The sequence below is a fragment of the Canis lupus genome, chromosome 6 (assembly GCF_048164855.1).
Source record: "Canis lupus baileyi chromosome 6, mCanLup2.hap1, whole genome shotgun sequence".
NCBI lineage: Eukaryota > Metazoa > Chordata > Mammalia > Carnivora > Canidae > Canis > Canis lupus.
In genome coordinates this window covers 66,246,875-66,271,092 of record NC_132843.1, presented here as the reverse complement: position 1 = coordinate 66,271,092, position 24,218 = coordinate 66,246,875, and the positions used below count along the sequence as shown (strand labels likewise).

The 24,218-nt window shown below is 47.2% G+C and overlaps 1 protein-coding gene across 11 annotated transcripts in view; it reads left to right on the top strand.

Annotated features, from left to right (window-relative positions):
- Positions 1–24,218, top strand: part of CACNA1E (calcium voltage-gated channel subunit alpha1 E) — a 387,895-nt gene that overhangs the window by 297,419 nt on the left and 66,258 nt on the right. For 5 of the 11 annotated variants that reach the window (XM_072831014.1, XM_072831009.1, XM_072831008.1 and 2 more), the window contains exons 10-24: positions 2,715–2,768; positions 3,390–3,479; positions 4,444–4,653; positions 5,312–5,424; positions 7,018–7,130; positions 7,484–7,615; positions 8,119–8,191; positions 9,484–9,601; positions 11,331–11,398; positions 12,105–12,202; positions 16,541–16,597; positions 17,692–18,342; positions 18,776–19,089; positions 22,168–22,327; positions 23,474–23,645. In XM_072831014.1, the coding sequence (XP_072687115.1) occupies positions 2,715–2,768; positions 3,390–3,479; positions 4,444–4,653; positions 5,312–5,424; positions 7,018–7,130; positions 7,484–7,615; positions 8,119–8,191; positions 9,484–9,601; positions 11,331–11,398; positions 12,105–12,202; positions 16,541–16,597; positions 17,692–18,342; positions 18,776–19,089; positions 22,168–22,327; positions 23,474–23,645 (2,423 nt within the window). The remainder of the gene's footprint in view (positions 1–2,714; positions 2,769–3,389; positions 3,480–4,443; positions 4,654–5,311; positions 5,425–7,017; positions 7,131–7,483; positions 7,616–8,118; positions 8,192–9,483; positions 9,602–11,330; positions 11,399–12,104; positions 12,203–16,540; positions 16,598–17,691; positions 18,343–18,775; positions 19,090–22,167; positions 22,328–23,473; positions 23,646–24,218) is intronic. The other 6 variants (XM_072831018.1, XM_072831012.1, XM_072831017.1 and 3 more) reach the window with 3 other exon arrangements.

Sequence of the window (24,218 nt, the reverse complement as noted above, 5' to 3'; positions counted from 1 at the left end):
CCGTGCCCACTGACTGCACTTCCAATTTGCCCTTTCTTCTCCGAGGCTCTCGTGTGGGGGTGAATGTGAACCTCTCCTCCTCCTTTCCAGAATGGTAACTCAGCTTTACTGAGCAGATTTGCCTCCAGGTCTGGCAGGCAGCTTGAAGTTCCCCACTGTCCTTGGCTCCCTGGGTGGAGGAGCCATCTGACAGACCACCCCAGTGAGCAGGCTGGCAGCAGAACTGGGAAAGAACCTTCCCCGCCCTGTCCGTGACCCCGCTCATGGTCAGGCAGCACAGGATGCTGTTCTTTGTGGCTCTGCTTTTCAGATACACGCAGAATTCCAAGGCTCCGCTTTCTTCCAGTTGGCAAAGCCAGCTCTCTCCTTCTAAGAAAAAAGACGCACTGCAACGTCAAATTGTGCTTCCTGGCCCTTCCCTTTGCAAATGGGGTGTGAGTGAATCAGAGACATATGGGTTACATTTCCCTGGAAAGACACTCTCAAGTTCGAAAGAGAACTTGGCAAAAGGCAGTGGGGGCGGGGGAGGGGGCAGCCTCGGCATATCCAGAGCCCTCAAGCACTTCTCAGAGATGCTCAGCAGCATCACACACCCTCCATCTGCCTTGAGGGTCCTCAGATCTGCCCACCTCAGGCATCCAGGCACTGTACACAGCAGATGTGACTCCATGGCTGAGGTCTTTCATGTTACTGTGACATATTTTAATGAGTACCTAATTTTTAGGTGGTGCCCTCCAAACAACATGGGCTGTAAGTGACTTTAAAACCCTCTATGTCTGCATAAAGGAGCATCCCACCAATAACACTTAACCTGTTAACTTAGAGTTTTGCCAGAGGCTGTACTTAAAAAAAAGAAAGCTAAACATTTATGAGTTGGTATAATGGCCATCCGGCATGGTACCCTCGGAGCCGCAAAATGTTCCCCTCCCTGGGAAATACATTACATACTCTCAGTTTTATATGCAGGTGGAATTATGGTAATGACTCTACCCTCTTCTGCTTGTCCTTTTACTTGTTACAATTGCTTAAATTAAACCATCGTTTAATAAATAGGGCCCGCTGCAGGCTTTTCTCCGGCAGCTGGGATCTTAGGGAATGATTGCTCAAGGCCTCTGGAGTCCTCGCCTGCAGCTGAGGTGGGGGCAGGGATCCAAACTCATCCACATGACTCCCAAAGGGGACTCAGAATCCTGCCAGACATGGGACAGAAGGGCTAGTCTGTAAGTTTGGAGGGAGGCTAGTGAGGTTAATTTGAAACAAGTCTTACTAGAAACTAGTACCCCGCTGGTGATGGCGCCTCCCCAGAATGCAGGACTGTTCCTGGGGAGGTCAAGAGGAGAATCCAAGGAACTATTTGTTCTTTTCCAAATACCAAGAACCAGACACATCATTGTCCAAACACTGGCTGGTCCTTCAATTCTCCACTGAGTGTCCAACAATTCAGTTCAGTTCTGACACTAAACACCACTGGAAGTTAGTGCAGATCCCACAGGTTAGGCACTCAACCCCACGAGCCTGCCCTCACTTCACACAGCATCCATGAGTGGAGTCCCCAGGTGACCTGCATTTTGGCCTGCTGGGCTGCAAATTTAGAGGCTTCCAGGTTTGATAATTCTTCTAATGACTTCCAGAACTCAGGAAAACTATACTTATTGTCGCCAGTTTATTAAAAAGGACTCAACTCAGGAACAGACAAATAGAAGAGATACCTAGGGGTGGAGGAGTGGAGGAGGGGCACAGAGCCTCCATGCTCCCTTGATGTGTTCACTAATCTGAAACTTTCTGATCCCCATCACCTCGGGTTTTTGTTTTTGCTTTTGAAGTTTCCATTACGTAGACCTGCTTGATTAAATCACTGGCTATTGGCGATTGAACATTCTCAAGCCCCTCTCCCATTCTGGGAGTTAGGAGGAGGAATGCGGCCTAATCCTGTGGTTGGTTTTTCTGGTGACCAGTCCAGATCCTCCAGGCCTCCCCCACAATGAGTCATCTTGTTAGCACACAGAGGACAGTAAATTCCAAGGGTTTTAGAGCTCTGTGCCAGAAGGTAGACAAAAAACAAATATTTATGTTTTGTTCTATCAAGGGACAAATTCACTCTGCCTCTTTCACTCAAGCAAGGCAGATTGTGGTATGGGGATAGGAGGCAAGCCCACAGGTCCTGCCCCTCTGGGCCACTAGCATCTTCCTCTGCTCCCCTCCAAGAAGTAGACAGGCTGGAGCCCAAAAATGTGATCTTATCTCCTGAACGAGGTGGTAGGTGTTGTGCCGTGATATGCCTTGTATGTGCCGCAAACAAGAAAAACAGAGAAGCTCCTATTGCTAGAAAAAGTTTACAGAACCTGGGTGGAAAAAAAAACAGAAATGGAAATCTTTCATTCCTATCAATTTAGGAGATTTTAGTTTAAAAAGATCAGTTCTTCCTCTCAACAAGTGTTATTAGACACAGAGCTGAATTTTACCAATCAACCACCAAGAGCCCCCTCCCTACAGAACTTCCTTTCTGTTCTGATTTGCACTCAGATGCTACCTCTGTGACTCTTGATGTCTTTCTGATGCTTGTGCCTGTGTGGAGCTATGAACTCTGCTCTTTCTCTCTCTCTTTCTCTCTTTCTTTCTCGCCCTAGAGCCACAGCCATCCCTGGGGGATTTTTCATTTTGCAAAATAATTTGACATTTACAGATAATTTACTAAACCATTTATTTCCATATAGAGGAAGTCATGCTTGCTGAAGAAAATAAAAATGCTGGGACGTCAGCCTTAGAAGGTAAGAAAGTGCTCCAGTGCTTTACTGCCTTTGCACCTTCTTATGCTGTTGGCAATCTCTTGATCAAAAAAGGAGAAAGAACTAAAAGAGGAGTGCTTTGGGATTTGAAAGGAAAGCCTCTCTGTCATAAAATCTCTCATGCTTTAAAATGAAGGGAATTGAGTCATGGATTTAAATGCTTTTTAAAGTGATGGGAATGAAATCCAAGAGCTGCTTTGTTCTAAGGCGTGGGATTGATACTGTACAAAGAAAAGACCATCACACACCAGTGGCATGTATAGGGATCTTCTTTGAAAATTTGTAGGGTTCATCTTAGGACCATTTGCATTAGCAGGAAGTGGCATTGTTTAGGAAGAGCCAGAACAAATAGATATGGAGTGCCTGCTTACCTACTGCATGTAGATAAGGTCTAGGAGGATTCTGCAGCCTGTGTGTTTCTGAGGTGTTGCTGAGCACAGGAGTCATGCTTCTATAGACCTTTGGTGGCTTCTAGAACCATGGCTCAGGTGCTTTAAGGCAGCTGCCTGGGTCACAGGAGCCTGGCACACAGTTCTCAACTTTGGCCAGAGTGATCTGATTGTTCTTGTGTTCCGTCACTGACCTCCCCCTTCCCTGGTATAGTGCTTCGAAGGGCAACCATCAAAAGGAGCCGGACAGAGGCCATGACTCGAGACTCCAGTGATGAACACTGTGTCGATATCTCCTCTGTGGGTGAGTGGAACCAGTCAGATCTTCTTTTGCTAGTCTGATCTCCCATAAAAAGAAAGATCCTGTCTCTTGAGAAGTGCCACAAAGAGGAGTAGAATCAAAAGAATCCAGAATTTAGGGATGTAATTAAGGGAAGGACTTGGAAATCTAATCTAGATGACAGTAAGTTGCAGGGAAAAATGGACCATAGGGTTTAGGGCTAAGAATCGAATCAAACCCATACTCTTCAAGTGTGGCAAATGTATGCCATTTGCATACACATACACACACACACACACACACATGTTCTCTCTCTCTGTCCTGGATGTGATCATGAGAACCCACTTTGGGATATTGTTCAGAGGATCCTGAGGACCTTTGGCTTCTAGTGACCACCATTTGAGGACCTGCAATCATTTGCTTAACCACAGTGGCATTCACCTACTTCCACATGGTATTTAAACAAATCCTGCTGACAACTCTTAAATGATTACTCTTCAATACCAGGTTCTCTTAGACATGCTGGCTGATGGCAGATTTTTACTTCCTCCTTCACGTCATCCTAAAAAGCAGAAGAGGTATACAGAACTCATTGCTGCTTTAGCCTGCCCATGGTAGAAATAATGACAAATGCAGCAAAACAATTTCAGTGCCTGAAGCATATTTAAAAGGAAAGGCCAGAGAGAAGCCCAATCTGTTAAAAACATTAACGCTACACTATTAAGATTCAGGAAGCTGGGTATATGTCTGGTGTTGTGCCCAGGGAATCTTTCCATTTCCTAGAACTGAGAATGTCTGGTGAGGAAAAGCAGGGATGTCTGGTATGGAAACTACCTAGCTCATACCATTGGGATTCCCTGGGCCCACAATGTGGGGGTCACCTAGCCCCAGCATTAAAGCTGTCTGCCTCCCCCTTTGACTGTGCCCTTCCCATGGAGGGTGATCTGTTGTGCAGCCTCATTCTTCTTCCTTACTTCTTTCCCCTTAGGCACACCTCTCGCCCGAGCCAGCATCAAAAGTGCAAAGGTGGATGGGGCCTCCTATTTCCGGCACAAAGAAAGGCTTCTGCGCATCTCTATCCGCCACATGGTGAAATCCCAGGTGTTTTACTGGATTGTGTTGAGCCTTGTGGCTCTCAACACTGCCTGTGTGGCCATCGTCCATCATAACCAGCCCCAGTGGCTCACCCATCTCCTCTGTAAGTGAACAGTGTAGCTAGATTTGGGTGTGAAAGTAAGAGAGCATATGTCCTGCTGGTCCTGGCAGGGTAGTGTGGGGGAGGCCAGAGTTGTCCTCAAGGCGTTGGGATATCACACCACCATTCCCCTAGGCATTGATTGTTGAATCAGATAAATCTTTGCTGATAAGTCAATGAAATGGCATTAGCCTTGGGTACTTTAAGGGCTTCATTTAGTATCTTAAGGAGGCTCAATGGCATAGAGGATTTTGGTCACCTAAGTCCTGGGGAGAAAGTTCTTAGGTAGTGGTTACCTCCAGTAGACCAAGGTGGGAATTTATAGGTCACCTCTGGGTAAGGCTGCCACTGGGTGAAAATGAGGATCTAGGAAGCTGTCACAGCTGAGTGTGTGTGTAGAATGAATCTGGCTCCTTCATCAGCGCCATGGCAAAGCCCTTTCTTTCTTTCCTAAGAGCCATTTATCATTTAACATCCATTGAAAAATGGCAAAGCTGATACATGGAGTGTGCCTGGGACTCCCAGGTCAGAGAGTATATTCAGATATCATTAGGTTTTGCCTGTTGGCATTGAGGGCTCCTCTGTAGGTGAGGGGTTGGGCTGAGGAGTGCGGAGCCCATACTGTCTACACAACAAACACATGTGCTTTTGATGCTTTCAGACTATGCAGAATTTTTGTTTCTGGGACTGTTCCTCTTGGAGATGTCCCTGAAGATGTATGGCATGGGACCTCGACTTTATTTTCACTCTTCATTCAACTGTTTTGATTTTGGGGTAAGTGCTTTGGAGCCTACCTGTCCTCCTGCTTCATGTTGATATACCACCGTGTGAGATAAGCAGCTTGCTTTATTGCTCAGCATGAAGAACTAAAATCAGAATTTATAAAAGGAGAATAAGTAAGTTAGCTAAAGGGAGGTCAGGAATGAGTGAGTCCTTCCCATATTAGGGTTGGTTGGTTTGTTTAAAGCTCTTTTATTTTTAATGTTTTTTTTTTTGAAGTATAACATGGATATTGTGGTGTACACTTCCGTGTATAGCTGAGTGAATTTGATGGAGCTACCCATAGCAAGTTTTTAACCACTTATTGTCTTAGGGGAAGCCTGAGAGAGAACAAAGGAACTGATTCCAGAAGGTGGTTCAGTAAAAAAAGAGAAGCTTATATTTGTTTTTTAGTTTAGCTTAAAATTGGGAAAATTACTGAGATAGAACTTTCCTGCAAACATGCACACAGACACACACTCTTGTATTAGCAAGTTCCCACATAGACTGTTTCATCCAGTGTTCACTTCCTAAATAATGTTGATATATAAATGTGTACTTATCTAACCGTCTTCAAGGTGCTTTGACAGACATTTTTGTCCTGCACTGCTTTCCGGACTCCTAACCACTCTACTATGTATCAGGAGTTACCTTTCCCATTCGCCAATGAGGAAATAGAGAACATCGTGTGCAAGTTCACAGGGCCAGTGCAGCAGAACTAGGGTGCAAACCTTTGGGTTCCTGAACCACTTCTCTCTCTGCCAAACCCACTTCTGTTCCTGCCAAATCTTCAGTTAGGTGCTAACGATTTTGAGCCCTTGCCAGTCTGCATTTTAACTTGGAACATATGCTTCTGGGTATGGACAATTTTCAGGCACAGCAGCTAGTGAAGGACCATTCCCTATATACATACTTTGCAGCCTTGCAGTGAGGATTCATTTTTGTTACCTCTCCTTGGGCACCATGTAGAATATAGTAGATGTCCAGTGAACATAGAATTGAAATGAAAACCAGAGTGTTAATTTGACATTGCTACTTCCTACAGCAGTCAATTCTATGCCACCAAGTGGTACTGTCACACGGGTGTATGGGACCTGAGTGACAGCTATTTCACATATAGGCACCAGAACCATTCTGGGTAGCACTAAATTCTAGGACAGGGAGAGAATGTGGACCTCCTCTGAGGCTTTTACATCGGAATGCAACCTGTATTAACTCAAACTTGTTTCCTTGCCTCAAGTACCCCTCTTTCGTCTGTTTGTTCAAGGTGTTATTCTGTAAGGACAGTTGTGGCTATCAGATCTGTGGAGAAGTAGTGCCTGGTTCTGGTAGTTTGCACCGAGGACAGAACGGCAGTCAGGGAACTCGTCTCCAGTATGAAGGAGTGAAGTCAGGGTGGGAGAATGGGGGGCAGTGGGGAGGGAGGCAGTAGAGCCTCTGTTTCCTTCAGCAGCCTTCACAGATGGGTTATCCTGTAGGAGCTGTGCTGGGTGGGGAGGGTAGAGTTTTAATTTCACCACAGCCCAGTAAGAAGCATTGACTGCTGAGTGCTAGAAGGCTCTTCTCTCCTGCTCCTCCTCCTCACTGTGGCTGGGTTTGGCTCTTTAGGTCACAGTGGGCAGCATCTTTGAAGTGGTCTGGGCAATCTTCAGACCTGGCACATCTTTTGGAATCAGTGTCTTACGGGCTCTCCGGCTTCTAAGAATATTTAAAATAACCAAGTAAGTGATCAGAATCTAGACTCTTCCTAGCCACCTGTGAGAGTGGAAGCTTCTCTTTGACTTATTGTATTTCCTTCTGTACCCTATTCCCCTTGGCCACATGTTCCCCTTCCCTACCACATCCCCTACTCCATTCTTCAGCTCCTCCTTCTCCAAAAATCAAACCAGAAAAATATCTAGGATGCCAGATCCCATGCCACATTCCCAAGGGGGTACCTCATTGTTGCTGACATCTCTCTTTCACCCAAGTATACAAATACAGCATATTTCATAGACTACCAGGCAGATGCCCTGCTGCATTTGGGGATAATTTTATACTCAGTGTTCACTGCTATAATGTTTGGGTTTTATAGGTATTGGGCATCTCTGCGAAATTTGGTGGTCTCCTTGATGAGCTCTATGAAGTCTATCATCAGTTTGCTCTTCCTCCTCTTCCTCTTCATCGTTGTCTTTGCTCTCCTAGGAATGCAGCTGTTTGGAGGCAGGTAAGCATCAGTGAACTTCCCATTCAAAGGAGCCTCAAAACTCAGTCTTCAGCCTGTAAGCACCAGGGTTTCTAATCTGATCACTGTGCTACCATCCTTTTTGCTTTGGTCCACATCAACCACTAAGTGTGTGTGTATGTGTGTGTGTGTGTGTGTGTGTGTGTGTGTGTCTATAAAACACATATCTCTGCTTTTAATCTTTTCAAACCATACAGAATTCTGGGTTTGGAGACCCCTCTCTTTGGAGCTGTCCCTAAAATGTATGGCATGGAGCCTTAAAATTCAAGATCATCCCAAACTCTATCTTGTTATCCACACCCTTCAAAGTGCACCGTCCATCAGTAGTAGTTATTCATAATACCATCTTCGTAATTACATGGAATGGGGAGAAATTAGGGAAGAGGAGTATATAGAGAAAGGGTAAAAGAAGTAATGGAGAAGGAAGGGAAAACTTGGTATGTGAGATTTTCATTTCATCCTTCTCTCTGAACTTCATTTTTCAGGTTTAACTTTAATGATGGGACTCCTTCAGCAAACTTTGATACCTTCCCTGCAGCCATCATGACTGTATTCCAGGTATGAGGCCAAGTAGCAGTTAAAAATGTTATGTAGGATCTTTTGGAGCTCATGCAGCAAAATGATATGTTAGGTGAATCCTATTTTTCCTTCCCAGGCTCATCCCAGGCAACTGGGACTCTTGTTGAGTAATTATCATCACAATAATTCTTAGAATTTCTGTAGCTATGTTTTTACCAGTATGGAAGAGCTCTATTATGATTACATATTGGCCTTTTCCCTATACTTGTGAGTTTGCAAGAGATATTAAGGTAGGGACACTTAGTAACTTACGATATTTATGACCACCATCAAGTGGGCTTTATTCCAGGAATGCAAGGATGGTTCAGTATCCAGAAATCAATCAATGTGATCTACCACATTAACAAAATAAAGGATAAAAATCATATTATTTTAATAGATGCAGAAAAAAAATTTAACAAAATTTAACATTAATTCATGATAAAACTCTGAACAAAATGAGTATGTAAGGAACCTACTTTGACATAATAAAGCCATATATGACAAACCCACAGCCAAATCATACTCAATGGTGAAAAGCTGAAAGCTTTTTCTCTAAGACTAGGAACAAGACAAGGATGTCTACTTGCACCACTTTTATTCTACATAGTACTGGAAGTCCTAGCCACAGCAATCAGACAAGAAAAAGAAATAAAAGTCATCCAAGTTGGTAAGGAAGAAGTAAAACTGTCATATCACATTTATGGTTCTCTGAAATTGGACACATCTTCTGACCCATATTCCATTTAATGAATTAATTTTTCCACCCACCCCACCTCCCCCTGTCCCACAAAAAAAATATATTTTTAAATCATGGAGGGAAACTCAAAAATCTATAATGCTGAGAGCTAAAGAAAACACTATTTAGCTAAAATCTTAGGTTAAACCAGAATCAGGTCTCTGGAACTGGAGCCTATGAGGCTATTTGTAATAATGCTGCTATCCTAAGTACTGTATCTTAGCTCCCTTGGGATAGACTGGTAGTGACCAGACCATCTGGTCTCTCTGATTCCCCTAGGCCTGACAAAGCTGGAAGTGGAGGGAGTCTGTATTCAAACTCAGAATAGACTCTTTCTTTTGATGCTCTCCTTCCATTTTCAGTGCCTAAAATTATCGTCCTTATCAGAAGAAAGTTTAGAATTATTCATGAAAATGACTTTATTTTTCTCCCTGGCAGAATGGCCAAGCAAGGGGTAGATGGAAAGACCCAGGCCAGAATTTTCCTTTTTTCATTGGCCCCATTTTCTCAACCAACCCAAGTCTCTGACTTGCTTATTATTTGCTTTGCATAGATCCTAACAGGTGAGGACTGGAATGAGGTGATGTACAATGGGATCCGTTCCCAGGGTGGAGTTAGCTCAGGCATGTGGTCAGCTATCTATTTCATTGTGCTCACCTTGTTTGGAAACTGTATCCTTTTTAAGATACTCCTCTTCATGCTGCCTGCCTGCCTGCTTGAACCAGCATTTGAGGAGGGTGGTGGTAGAGAGGTGGGTGGGGTTATTTTTGTTGGGGAGGGTGGGTCAGGGTAGTTCTGGGGTAGATATTGCTTGATGTACTAAGAGAAACAAGGATTCTGATCTTAAGGAAATTGTATTCTAGTTGGGTAAAGAAGACAAATATAAACAAGAAGATAAAGTATTATCCAAATCTTCAGCATACGCAAATAATAACATATGAGGCTCTTATACTGAATAGTTGGAGATACTGTCATCTGGGGAAAATGGATGACAAAGATCATTGTAGGCTGAAATAGTGGCCACATTGCATTACTAATTAATTACATGTTAATATAGAGCAGGACCTGCTACATAGTTAAGATCTCAAAAATATCAGCATTATGATTAATGCTAATACTATTAAGCATAGGCAACATTTATTATATTTGTGCTATACATGAGACCCTGCACTAAGTGTTTTACAGGCGCTCTTTGATCTAATCCTTACCTTCTAAGACTTAGAAGAAATAGCCGAAGTCAAAGGGAGACTGGAAATCAAGTCCCTTCAATTCCTAAACCCATACCTGGTCACAGGATCTAGTCTAGGAAGATTTAGGTTTTAATCCTGGCAATTCTGCTTACCAGCTGTGTGGCCTTGGGAAAGTCCCTTAATCTCTCTGTGCTTCTAGTTTTCACATCTGTAAGGAGAATAACAGCATCCAACCTTTTGCTAGTTGTGAATAGTAAATGAGATAATTTATCTGGATGCACCTTACAAACTGCACACTTGTACACAATCACTAGATGTTTTGGGGAAATGGGACTTGCCTTGAAATGGCCGTGGTGGAGCAAAAAAGGGAGAGCCAGGTGATATAGCTATACTTTTTTTTTTTTCCTCAGTCTCACATAGAAGAGATACCCCTTTAGCTTTTTTGCTCTGAAAATTTCTAGAGGCCAGAGCAGATTATGAACCAAACATGAGAAACCCATAAAGAAAGCTATGCAGCACATCACAGAATTGGAAGGCCAGTTTGTCACAGTGGCATGCTGTTTCTCTAAGGGTAGTCAGACTGGACTTCTATGCTGGAATCAGTTCTATGTTCCACAACACATGGACCTCAAAGGAAGTTGGAAAACTAGGACCTCAGAGGTTAGAGCTTGGAATAGAAGTGGGTTCCATAATGATCTTGTGTGCTCTGTGACATTTTTGCTAAATGAAATATGGAAGCCTCCAAGGATAAGAAGGATAAAAACTAGTGTTTCATTATTGGGAACCAGTCAGTGATGGGTCTGTGGAATCTCATTTCTTTTCATCTTTAAGAACAAGGTGGGATGTTTGGTCTAGGTGGGTTTCGATGCCAGCCTCCCAGAAAGGAGAGGCAAGCTCCTGCATTGAGCTCCTTACTGTCATGTTGTTCAGTGATTCTCTATTCAGTATCACTATAAATGGAGGCCGCACATGTCTAAAGGCCTCCTTATTCCAACTTGACCCCTGAGTGGTTGGATTCAGCTATTTCTATGTCTTGTGCAAAGAGAAGCTATGTGGAAGGAAGGAAGGCTGCATAACCTCTGCTTAATTGTTGCTATGGAGCAGCTTCTGCTCCTGCTGGTATCCGAGGCAGCAAAGACCTAGAGACGTCTTCAGTCTTGCTAAAGCCTTTTGGTTTTCTTAGTTCCCCATCCTTAACTCATCACCCCAGACACACTGCTGAATGTGTTCTTGGCCATTGCTGTGGACAATCTGGCCAATGCCCAAGAGCTGACCAAGGTAAGCATTTTCTGCATTTCTGATGATTCTGTAGTGCCATTAGGCACTTCCTCTATAACATGGGAATAATATATCTGCTTTGCATACTTCACAGGATTATTGTTGAGGTCAAGTAAAATAATGTATGTGAAAACCAGAGCAGGCTAAGATGTATGTTCTTAGTAGCTGTAGTCATTTCACCTGAACTGGCTTTTCCAGTGTCATCAAAAAGAAGGGATGATGTCCCTGCCTGATCACCTGGGGTGAGGCCACTTAGCTGGGCAGGGGAGAGGGTATGAGTAAAGGCACAGTCCTAGTGTTTTCCTTTAGGGTAGGTCTACCTGGAAGGGCCCTGGCTCTATAACTTGCAGATACTGCAGAATATCTGAGAGATGTCAGCTTCAGTTTCTGACTTCCATAGCCATGGGCTCCACTGAGGGGCTAGAGCTTGGGGTAGAACTGATGGCTTTCCTGAGAAATTGTGGGGAAGCTCGTGGGGCTGAGTGGAGACCAGAATTACTGATCATTCCAGGGCTGATGAGGCTTCTGTCTCCCAAGGTGCCTGGCCACTTGAGGTCTGTGAGCCAACGCACCGTCCTACTACCTTGTTTAACACCTTTACCTGCCTTCCTCATTTCACCTGGTCTCTAGAACTTGTGGGGAGAGCCAAGGGCACTATTCTCCTTCATGAGGATCCCAGGAAAAGCCATTTCTGCTTTGTATCTAGGATGAACAAGAAGAAGAGGAGGCTTTTAACCAGAAACATGCATTGCAGAAGGCCAAGGAGGTCAGCCCGATGTCTGCACCCAACATGCCTTCTATCGAGTGAGTTGGCTGTCCCCACTTCACTGACCCCTGGGCTCCTGTGCTAACAGCCAATTCATCAACTCAAAATGGTGTATTATTGGAGGATGCCTACTCCATGCTGGGAAATGTCCTATTCATCAACTCAAAATGGTATATTATTGGAGGATGACTACTCCATGCTGGGAAATGTCCTGTGAATACAGCAATGAGCAAGACAGAGTCTCTATTCTCATGGAGTTTTTATTTCAGTGAGAGAGATAGATAATAAACACACATAAATAATTTTAGGTGGAGATCATTGCTATAAGATAAATAAAACAGGGTAGAAATGCAGAGGAATGTGAATTGGGCGGAGCACTTACAGGCAGTCTGGGAGGGATTCTTTGAAGAGGTGATATTCAAATAGAGATCTATATGTAGAGAAGGCAGTCACATGAAATTACAGAGGAGGATCATTCTCCAGCAAGGTGCAGGGTGGCTGGTGTGCAGGGAACAAGGAGGAATAGAAGGAGATAAGGTCAGGGGAATCCTGAAGGCCCAGGATTTTAGCTTTTATTCTAATTGCAACCTTAGAGGGTCTAAGGCAGAAGGATAGATACTACTTGCTGTATACTTTTAAAAAATGATTTTATTTATTTATTTGAGAGAAAGAGAGTGTGAGCAGGGTGAGGGGCAGAGGCAGAGCAAAGGCAGACAGAGAAGCAAACTCCCCACTGAGCAGGGAGCCCTACACAGGGTTCCATCCCAGGACCCTGGGATCATGACCTGAGCCACCCAGGAACCCCATATGATTTATACTTTTAAAAAGTCACTCTGCTCTATGAAGAATGGATTGTAAGGGCCAAGGGTAAAGGCAGAGAAATAGTGTTAACTAAGAGTAAAGTAGGTGACAGGTAGTAGTAGTTGAGGCCGTGGTAGCAGGGAAGGAGGTGAGAAATAATCCTACTCAGTCTGTGCTTTGTAGACAGAACCAAAGGAAAAGGTGATGAATTAAACATGATATAGGGGGTAGAGATAAAAGAGTATTTCCCGCATGCTTTAAGGCTTCATGCCTAAGCAACTAGGTAGAGGATGGTGGTACTTTCTGATAGTCTGGAGAACAGTAGAAATCCAAGGTACATTTTCCCACGTTACATTTGAGATACTTAGAGGACATCCAAGTAAAGATGCCCAAGAGGCCATTGATTACATGAGTCTGAAGCTTAGAAGAAGTAAGGGTTAGAAATAAAGATTTGTGGGGAGCCATTTGTGTTTGGACAGATTTAAGCTATCATTGCGGATGAGCTCATATGGAGTTGTAATGAAGACAGAGTTGCTCAGGACAGAAGCCCAAGGCACTCCTGTGCCTCCAGATTTGGCAGGGGGAGAAACCCACCAAGGAGATGGGGAGTGATTAGGAGTAGGAAGAAAGAACAGGGAAGTGTCATGACCTGGAGGCCTAAAGAAAAGGAAGGAGTGCAGCTAAATGCTACTGAAATATCACGTAAAATGAAGACAGCAGGGACCATTGGGTTTGGCAAAATGAAAGTTGTTTACAACCTTCAGTTTCTGTGGCTTGGTGGGAACAGAATCCAGTTGGAGTGGATTAGAGAGAGAATGGCAGGTGAGAGAGTGGAGCAGTTGAGTATAGACTTGAAGGATCCAGCCTGGACCTGTGGTTGCTGGTTAGACTAGCAAAGTGTGAGCGCTATGTGGAGCTGGACGAAGGTATTGAGCTGAGAATCCCTATGGTTTCTGAACCTCTGTGAGATCTGTATGGGTGGCTCAATGGGAAGGTTTTGAGACCCCTGGGCTGTGCGCCTCTATCCTAACAACCAGACCCTGTAATCCATTACTTGAAGCTGGAAAAGGAGGAGCCGCCTTTGCCAAGTGGTCATGGGAAGGGCTCTGAATGTCATCAGTACCCCCTATAGAGGCATTCCAGAGTTCTATGTGGGGGTCTGCCTCCCCGGAACAGTCATCATCCTGCCCTCACCTTTCAAAACTGAAAGGCTGGCCCTGAGCGCCTTCTCTGGAAGTGAGAATAGACTGTCCTCAAAATTTGTTAAAGATTGATGGAGAAAGGCAGAGGAACTCTTTCCTCTCTGGAATAATCGCTGGGCCTTGAGTAGTTCCTATCCCACCTTCCCTGCACTCATGAGTTTGGGTTAAAAATAAACACACACAGGTATGCAAACATGCTGATGGGTAGGGCTGGCTGTCACTTAGGAGTGGGTGGTTCTATTTACTGAGTTGAGGAAGCCTGGGGAAGAGTGGGTTTGGAGACGTGAGTTGGGAAGATGCTTGGCCCAGAGTAGAAACTCACTATTTGTGGAATGAAAGAATGAATGAAATGCTGGTAGGCATAGGTCTGTAGGCAGTGAGCTGTGTGTGTATCTGGGCCCAGTGAGATGGAAGAAGGTGCTGTAACCATCCAAGATGAGCAGGGATCCAGCTTTGGTCATAGTACATGTGCTGCAGGGTGGGTACTGCTGGTGGAAACTATGTCAGGGTGGGTGTGTGTTGCTCAGGAGCGCGGGCAAGACTGCTGCTTTCTAGACTATGGTACAACCAAGGATGTGGACTCCGTAGAGAAGTGTGAAAAGAGCATTGTTACAAATCAGAAGGTCTGAGGGCTGGTTCTGTCACTCCTGTGCTCCGTGTCCTTGGAGAGAGAACCACTTAGGATCCTAGTATCTCTGTTTCCCCATCTTTGAAATGGGAAGAATGCCAGCTGCCCACTCCTGATCCACAAGGTTAACCTAAGGTGTATGTGAGGTCACATACGTATGAGTTGGAGATATGTTGATGCTTCTCTGTGTGATTTTGGGAATGAAGGTATATTAATGATGCAGTCTGACTTTGGATATTTGTATGTGTGAGTGGAGAAGTGCTGTTTGAAGTGTGTATCTGATTTGTATGGGAGCTAAAAGTTGTGTCTCTCTTTGCTTGGCCTGTGTGTGTGTGTGTGTGTGTGTGCGCGCGCACACGTGCGTGCGTGTGCATTCATGAGAAAGAATTCTTCTATGTACTTAAACTCTTACACATGTGCTTCTGGAGAGCTGATATTTGAGTGTTTGAGGATCTGCAAATAGACGGTAGAATCTGCTTTCCCTAGTGGGTGTGCATGCTGCCTGGCTAGAGTGTGTCTTTCTATTTCTATATGCTATCCATGCTTCTTGGCACCACCACACTGCGTGTGCCTCATTGCATTACAGCTGCCTGAGCTGAAGGGTGCATACAGTTGGGGAGCTCACAGGCGTCTCCACAGTGATGTCTGCACCCACTCCATGGATGCTTGTACACATTGTGCCTCTTCCAGATGCCAAGTGAGGCTCCAACCAGCTGCCTCTACTCCCTCAGCCCACCCATATATCAGGCTTCACTGCGGCTGTGGGGCATGGCGGTAGGGCAGTGATACTTTGCCTAGCATATTCTCCATTGGTCAGGGAGGGAACAGCATTTGCTAACCTCCCAGGTCGAGGCGGGTCCCAGTGGGCCACACTGGGTCTGTCAGCCCAGGACTTGGGGCAAGCTTGCTCCACAAGTGTGCCGTGTGTGTTGTCCTCTACCTGAGCATTGACTGTGCACTGAGAGCTTCATTTTTAGGAGTCCCATTTGCCTTGGTGGATGATGCCCATACCCTGCCAGTCTGACCTTCTACTGACCTTGTCAGTAAAAGGGCACAGCATGTGTGTGTCTGTAGAAAGGTTTATTTTTTTCTTCCTGTGCATGGCTAAGAAGATCGACTCTGTGCTTGCTTTACGTGGCTGAACAGAACCCAGAAGGCCTCTGGCCAGGGTCGCTGTTGCAGAATTGCAGGGGCACGCACATATCCTGAAGTACATGGACAGCAGCCCATGGAGTGGTGACCCTGCCCCTGGCCATGGGCTGCTTTGTGGCTTTGATGTGCATGGTGGGGCATTTGTTCCTGCATGTTCTACAGTGATTGGAGTGATGAGTCAGGGAATCCCACCCATGTGAATATCCTAGACATAATTGGGGGAAATACAACTCTTGTCCTAGTTTATAGGGTTTCCAGAATAGATCTCTGAAGGCTATTTAGGGGCCAGTATGAGTGCCAGTGGGGCATGATGATGGAGCACCTGAAGCTGTATACTCCCATGACATGATATATCCTTTGTGTCTGCATGTATGCTTCAAACCCTGGATCCATATGTTTGCACACAATAAGGAACGAAAGGTCACTCCCTTGGCAAGTTGAAGGTTGGGAGCCTACAGAGGGCAGCAGGCATGTGGAGAGCGTACGGGCACGTAGAGGACTCCGAGCCTCTTCTTGGACACTGGCTGGTGGCTGTGGGGCTTGTGGTTCCTAGAGGTTGGGGTGAACTGAACCTGTTCGTTTTTCTTTCCCAGAAGAGACAGAAGGAGAAGACACCACATGTCGATGTGGGAGCCACGCAGCAGCCACCTGTATGTGTGTACCGGTCTGCGTGTTTGTGAGTGGTTCCGTGTGTGTGTGTGTGTAGGGACACCGTGTCTCTGTTCTCGCCACAGACAAAGTGGCAGCGGGTGTGCATGTCAGCGCGTGCCGCGGTGTGTGCGTGTGTTCCGTGCACATGGTTTGTGGACGCTATACTCTGCACCTTTCAACATGTGCTTGTTTCAATGTGTGTGTCTAAGGTATGTGACCCCATGTGTCGTTCACTCCTCTGTGCGGCCCGTGAGTGGGCACGCGTTGGTGCGGGTACTTCGTGTCGGTGGGTGTGCCTTTCACGTGGGCCCACGTACGGGCCTCAGCGAGGATGCGTGTGGGCACATGTGAGTGAAAGTGTAGGGTGACCGCCCCTCGGCCCCTGTGAGCCCACTCCCGTGCGCTCTCCTGGGCGTGTCACATTTGCGTGTGCCTGCTGCCACGTGAATGCCCACTGAGGCCCCCGAGCTGAAATGTTCAGCAGTGGTTTTGAGGATGAGCGGCTGGTGTCTGCACACGCAGTTCTCAGGTTTTTATTAGCTGTTGGGGATCCATGGCGCTCTTGCTCTTTGAGGGTGATGCCAACGTGGGTCTGCTTGTCGCTGTCGCCAGCCCTCCTCTGCTAGGATCCAGCCTGTGCTACCCCAGCTGTAACCTGAGGTGCAGAGGACAGGGAGAACAGGAGGAAGAAAGGTCCCTGACCTGGAATTAAGGGCCAGTGGTGAGCGTGAATACAGGGTGGGTGCAGGTGGATGGATGCCCTCAGAACAAAGGAGAACAGGGGTGTGCAGACCCGGTGAGTCCTGGGCTGACCCCCTGCCCCAGCACTCGACTACTGCAGAGCAGGGATTGGAGTGGGAAGCCCCACATGCTAGGAGGCACTGGTCCGACCACCTACTTGCGTGTGGCCCACTCTGCTATCTCTCTGTGCTTCCTGTCTGCAGGTCCTGGGCTCTCCCGTTTGCTGCCCTGCCCCCCATGTGTCCCGCCCCTTTCCCATGGCCGCTGAGGGCTGGTCTACACCCCAGTGGCTCCCTACCTGGCCCTCAGCTGTTGGGTTCTGACCTAGTCCTCACCGTCTCCCCTTTGGCAGGAGGGAGCGGAGGCGCCGGCACCACATGTCGGTGTGGGAGCAGCGCACCAGCCAGCTGAGAAGGCACATGCAGATGTCCAGCCAGGAGGCCCTCAATAAAGAGGAGGCCCCACCGATGAACCCCCTCAACCCCCTCAACCCGCTGAGCCCCCTCAACCCGCTCAACGCCCACCCCAGCCTCTACCGGAGACCTAGGCCTATTGAGGGCCTGGGCCTGGGCCTGGAGAAGTGTGAGGAGGAGCGCATCATCAGCCGCGGGGGGTCCCTCAAGGGGGACGGAGGGGACCTGTCGAGTGCCCTGGACAACCAGAGGAGCCCTTTGTCCCTGGGCAAACGGGAGCCACCATGGCTGGCCAGGCCCTGTCATGGGAACTGTGATCCGACCCAGCAGGAGGCTGGGGGAGGGGAGACCGTGGTGACCTTCGAGGACCGGGCCAGGCACAGGCAGAGCCAGCGGCGCAGCCGGCACCGTCGTGTCAGGACGGAAGGCAAGGAGCTCTCCTCCACCTCCCGGAGCAGGTCTGTCAGCCAGGAGCGGAGTCTGGATGAGGGGGTGCTCACCGATGGGGAGAAGGAGCGAGAGCCCAGGGGCGGCCATGCAGGCAAAGAACCCACCATCCAAGAAGAAGACAGAGGCCAAGACTTAAGGAGGTAAGCTGGTCACAGGAGTGCCCTGGAGGCCTATAGCACTGCTGGGGTTAAGGACTCTTCGGTGTAACCCCATTTGACCCTCAGTTTTCTTTCCTTTTATAAAATGGAGAAGATGCTAATACACCCTTTATAAGGTATGTATATATGAAAGGTCATGGACTCTGTCCCCTTGAACACCAGGGTCTGTTCTTCTAGGGCATCTCCTGTTGGAAGCGGGTCATGGACGGATGGACAGGCATAAGGCATGGACACTGCCTGTGGGTCTCAGCTCCCCCTGCCTGGATGGGTAGAGGTGGGAGGCAGCAGCTGCCATGCTCTCTCCCTCAAGGATCCTTGGGCTTCCCTCACCCTTCCCTCTTGCCTGGCTCACCAGCCACTTTAGAATAGCTTCTTAAGATCTAAGCCCCAGCTGTCCCCTCCTCTGTTCCTATAGGACGAACAGTCTGATGGTGCCCAGAGGCTCTGGGCTGGCAGGAGCCCTTGATGAGGCCAACACACCCCTAGTCCTGCCCCACCACGATCTGGAAGTGGGGAAGGACACGGTGCTGACGGAGCAGGAGCCGGAGGGCAGCAGCGAGCAGGCCCTGCTGGGGGATGTGCAGTTGGACATTGGCAGGGTCATCAGCCAGAGTGAGCCTGACCTCTCCTGCGTCACAGCCAACACAGACAAGGCCACCACCGACAGCACCAGCGTCACCGTCGCCATCCCTGATGTGGGCCCCTTGATGGACTCAACTGTGATTCACAGTGAGAATGCAGTCCCTGACTCCCTTCCCCCTCACCACCCATCCCATATAGGGCTGGGGACAGTGGTGGCCCTGGAGTCACCCAGTGGAACTACGTGAGAAACACCACGAGCAGGATGAAATCATTCTACAGCAAGTAAACAATAGCAGTAGATTTATCTCGGTTTATGGCAAATATAAGTTAGAATTTTCTCCTGTCTTAAGCTTTACCCATAAAATTTCTCTCAGCCTTGGCCCCTGTGACCACCATAGAGACTTCAGAGGGATCACATGTGGTTTTGTTCCCAGATATCTATTCAGCTCCTTAACTTACCGTGTAAATATTTGATGGTGGTCTCCAGGACCTCCACATGCCCTGTCGCCCGGACAACTTAGGGAACCTCTGGTGGAGCAGGTGATGGCCCAGATCTGCTTGGTGTGTGGCTTCCACAAACCTCGGTTTCTCCCAAGGCTTCAGTTTGTCAACCCTAGAGTGAAAGCATTGAGTTGGGTGATCCCTGAGGTCTTTCTCAGCTCTAACAGTTTATGAAGCTATTACTCTTATCTACTCCTTTCTCCAAGGAGCTTTCATTTAGTGTTTATCCCACATCCCTCCGGCAGTAGATGTTAATCTCCAGACCTCAAAAGGAAAAGACAAAAATCACTGGACCTACCCTCCCCATCCCCACCCCAAGCTCACTCTTGGGTGAGGGATCCTGGCTTCAACTCCATTCCTTTTCCTACCCTAACCTCACCCCTATCCCAGCCCTAACCCTAATCTCCACCCCTGTTTCTGCCCTAACCCTATTCCTGCCCTAAGCCTACCCCCACCCTTTCTTCCCCAGCCTTATTCCCTCTCTAACCCTCACCCCACCCCTATTGCTGCATTAATCCCATCTTCTGTCTCATGGCCACAGAACTGTTACCACAGGATTCAACTCTTGCTTCTTGCTTCTTTTCTTCCCTGAATTTTTCCTTATTTTACTGTTTGCATAGAACAGTCTTCTCCTTTCCTTGTTTTTCTTTCTTTTTTATGTATATTTTTATTGGAGTTTGACTTGCCAACATATAGTATAACACCAAGTGCTCATCCCATTAAGTGCTCCCTTCAGTGCCCGTCACCCAGTCACCTCATTCCCCCACCCGCCTCCCCTTCCACTATCCCTTGTTCATTTCCCAGAGTTAGGAGTCTCTCATGTTTTGTCACCCTCCCTGTTTTTCTTTTTCTTTTTTTAATTTATTATTATTTTTAAATAAATTTATTTTTCATTGTTCATTTTGCCAGCATATAGAACAACACCCAGTGCTCATCCCGTCAAGTACCCCCCTCAGTGCCCGTCACCCATTCACCCCCACCCCCTGCCCACCTCCCCTTCCACCACCCCCAGTTCGTCTCCCAGAGTTAGGAGTCTCTCATGTTCTGTCTCCCTTTCTGATATTTCCCACTCATTTTTTCTCCTTTCCCCTTTATTCCCTTTCACTATTTTTTATATTCCCCAAATGAATGAGACTATATAATGTGTGTCCTTCTCTGATTGACTTATTTCACTCAGCATAATACCCTCTAGTTCCATCCACGTCGAAGAAAATGGTGGGTATTTGTCGTTTCTAATGGCTGAGTAATATTCCATTGTATGCACAGACCACATCTTCTTTATCCATTCATCGTTCGATGGACACCGAGGCTCCTTCCACAGTTTGGCTATTGTGGCCATTGCTGCTATAAACATCGGGGTGCAGGTGTCACGGCGTTTCATTGCATCTGCCTCTTTGGGGTAAATCCCCAACAGTGCAATTGCTGGGTCGTAGGGCAGGTCTATTTTTAACTCTTTGAGGAACCTCCACACAGTTTTCCAGAGTGGCTGCACCAGTTCACATTCCCACCAACAGTGCAAGAGGGTTCCCCTTTCTCCACATCCTCTCCAACATTTGTGGTTTCCTGCTTTTCTTTCTTGCACTGCTCCATCTCCATTCCTTCACCTTCTCTACACTTGGAATGCCAGGTCTACTTTAGAAAGTGAAATCTCCCATGTCTAGTGCTCCTGGGGTTGACTTGGGCATGTCTCACAATTTCAGACAACCTCTTTTGGTGTCTGTTTAATTTTATGCTCTAATAAGTGCTTTGGACCCTCTCTTATGAGAAACATTAAAAAGTTTTGACCTTCCTCTGTTCCTATTCTGGGACTGGTCGAAAGCCTTGGTCATAGGGAAGAGCGTATGATCAGAGGGCTTTGGAGAAGTTACCTTTTGGAAGGACCCAGAAGGGGCCGGAACCTCAAAGGCTTGCCACTTGTGCAAGGCTCCAGGGTAGAGTCATTCGCTGAAAGAGAACAGTGGGAGAGGTTGACTGCATCCCTGGCCCCACTCAGGTACTTTCTGCCTCTCTGCCACTTATGCCACACTGTGACTTGCCTGTGGAAACTGAGGGTGGTGGCCCAAGAGCTCCACGCAGCCCCTGGTTCCTTCATCCTCCTCGTCCTAGAATGCTGTCACGGTCGCATATAGGCATGAATATTGCATTGCCATTTCAACATTAATCATGAGTGGAACAAGCACAGCCAGGAAGTGAGCCGCAAACAGAGTAATGGTTTCTTAAAATCTTCCATTGCAGTGTGATATCACCAAAAGGATACAGGATTTTGATTTGGGAACTAGCTGTTATGATCTAAGTAAGGATAGGTACTTGAATTCCCTGAACTTTAGTTTTCCTGTCTGTATAATGGGCAGAATGCATGCTGCTCAGGGTGTATTGATGTGAACATTCAATAAGTGAATATAGGCAAAGGGCCTAGATTTTAGATATAAGGAAACTTTGCAAACTTTACAACAGAAACAATCATCCTGTTCCCTGGGAAACATGATCATTATTTATATGGCACAAAAGGTTATACCATGTAAAATGAGGGTGAGGGTCTGGCGAGAATGAGAGCAAGGGCTTAACTCAGTGCAATAGCCAACACCTCCAATGTTTGCAGGGTCCCCGGCTAGACATATTCCTACAACCCCCTCCCCTCCTCTCTGTCCATCCTCATGGAAAATAAAGGGCACCATTCTCACATGCGGCTAGGTTTCTGATGATCTCAACATGTTCCTTTTGTAGTTAGCAACAAAACTGATGGAGAAGCCAGTCCCTTGAAGGAGGCTGAGATCAAAGAGGAGGAGGAGGAAATGGAGAAGAAGCAGCAGAAGAAGGAGAAGCGTGAGACGGGCAAAGCCATGGTGCCCCACAGCTCTATGTTCATCTTCAGCACCACCAACCCGTAAGGCACCCTCCCATCGCTTCCCCTTCAGTGCCAGGGTTAGAGCCAGGGCAGGTTGATGACAAGAGGGAGAGATGAGGGTCCATCCATCCTTCTGATCCTCCTTAGTGGACTGTGGCCAGACATCTGAAACATGCAGGGTGCTCACTGGTGGAGGGGGGTCATGAGATTGAACAGCCTCTGAGCTCTGTACTAAGTCTGAAGAGTAATTTAAGACAGGAAAGTGTGAGAAATATCATTGGAAGAGGACCTTGTACCTCTTATTTGGTCAGTAGGTTGTGTGATAGCGGGGTAGGAGGAAGGAAACCTACTCAGGACATGTCACCAAATATTTCAGTGGTGGGTAGAGCTGAGAATACGGAGCCTAGAATAAATAGATCATTCACTAGAGTTTAAGAGTACTGGTCCCACTGCTGCATATGTGGATTTTGAAACAGGCATGTTCTTCAAAGCAGAGGTAAGGGCATAAGAAGGAGGTGGTAGAGAAGATTCTAGAAGGTTAGACAGAGCTTCCTTTTGCCCTGGAAATGAGCAAGATATACACATAGACTGGCTTCTGAGGCTAGGAAGACAAAAAGGTTTTCACTGAGCACACAGGCAGTATTCAGGCAGGGCTCTGGGAAGGAAGGAATTTGGGCTAAGGTATATCAGGTCACCCAAGTCCAGAATACAGTCTAGAGAATATAATTACTTTAATCAGAATATGTGAGGCTCATGAAAAGATGTTGCTGCTGTCATTAGGAATCTTAAAATCAAGGTTGACTTTTATGTTTCTGGGTTCTTCTGATTTCCTTGCTATGTTCCGGTTTCTGTACGGTGGGAGAGTAGACATTGAGATACAGTGGAGGGTACCACGGATCTATGCCGAGTGCGTGCAGTCTGATGCTGGCTGCTCCAATGGCTCAGACGTGCCTACAGATAATGTATCTTGGCTTGCATAGTGCAGCCTCTAACCAATCTGATTACCTTCTCCCACGGGAGCTTTAAATCAAGGGTGGTGCCTGAGAAATTAAATTGCTTTCCCCATGGCTTCCTCTGGCCAGGGCCTGGCTGTCTGGAAGAGGCTGATGTGCATGAGGGCGGAGAGTTAAGGCACAGGGATGGGAGGGAAGCCGAGGCAGCTCAGCTGGCTCCTGCACCCCACAGGATTCGCAGGGCCTGCCACTACATCGTGAACCTGCGCTACTTTGAGATGTGCATTCTCCTGGTGATCGCCGCCAGCAGCATTGCCCTGGCAGCAGAGGACCCCGTCCTGACCAACTCGGAGCGCAACAAAGTGGGTTCACGGGAGCCGTTTGCCAACCTCCGTAATGCCCTGGTACCCACCCCCATCCCTGCCCCTTCCCATCCTGGTATTAAAGGTGAACTAAGGAAGGTTCCTGGGGAAATGAGGAAGGGTTAAGAAGTGGCCCCTTCCTGTTCCTTGGGGCAAAGTATGGACCACGTCATGATCAGCCCCTTGTCCCCACTCCCCACTCCCCAGCCACGCCACATGCTGATGCTTCAGCAGTGCGCCCTAGATCCGGAGCAAGCTGGTCTTTGCAGCCACCCGGGGTTTGTATGGGGGTTGGTCTGATGTATGGTCAAGAGGGATGTGCCTGAATTTGGGGGAGCTGAAGCCCTACCCCAGGGAACTGAGACATCTCTTGGAGGTCCCAAGGGTATATGTCAGGAGATATGAGGGAGTTGGGGAGGATTGGAACTGACAAGGATTCCAGGTCCTGAGGTGAGGGAGAGATTTTGTGGGGTAATTGAGACCCAAGGAATTAAGTTCTGGCCAAGGGGGAGGGGAGAGCCAAGGACTGGCCATCGGGTCCTGAGGCTATAGCAGAACACACGGCACCTCTCCTCCCTGTGCCCAACTAGCAGTTACAATCCCAAGCTTCTGTTC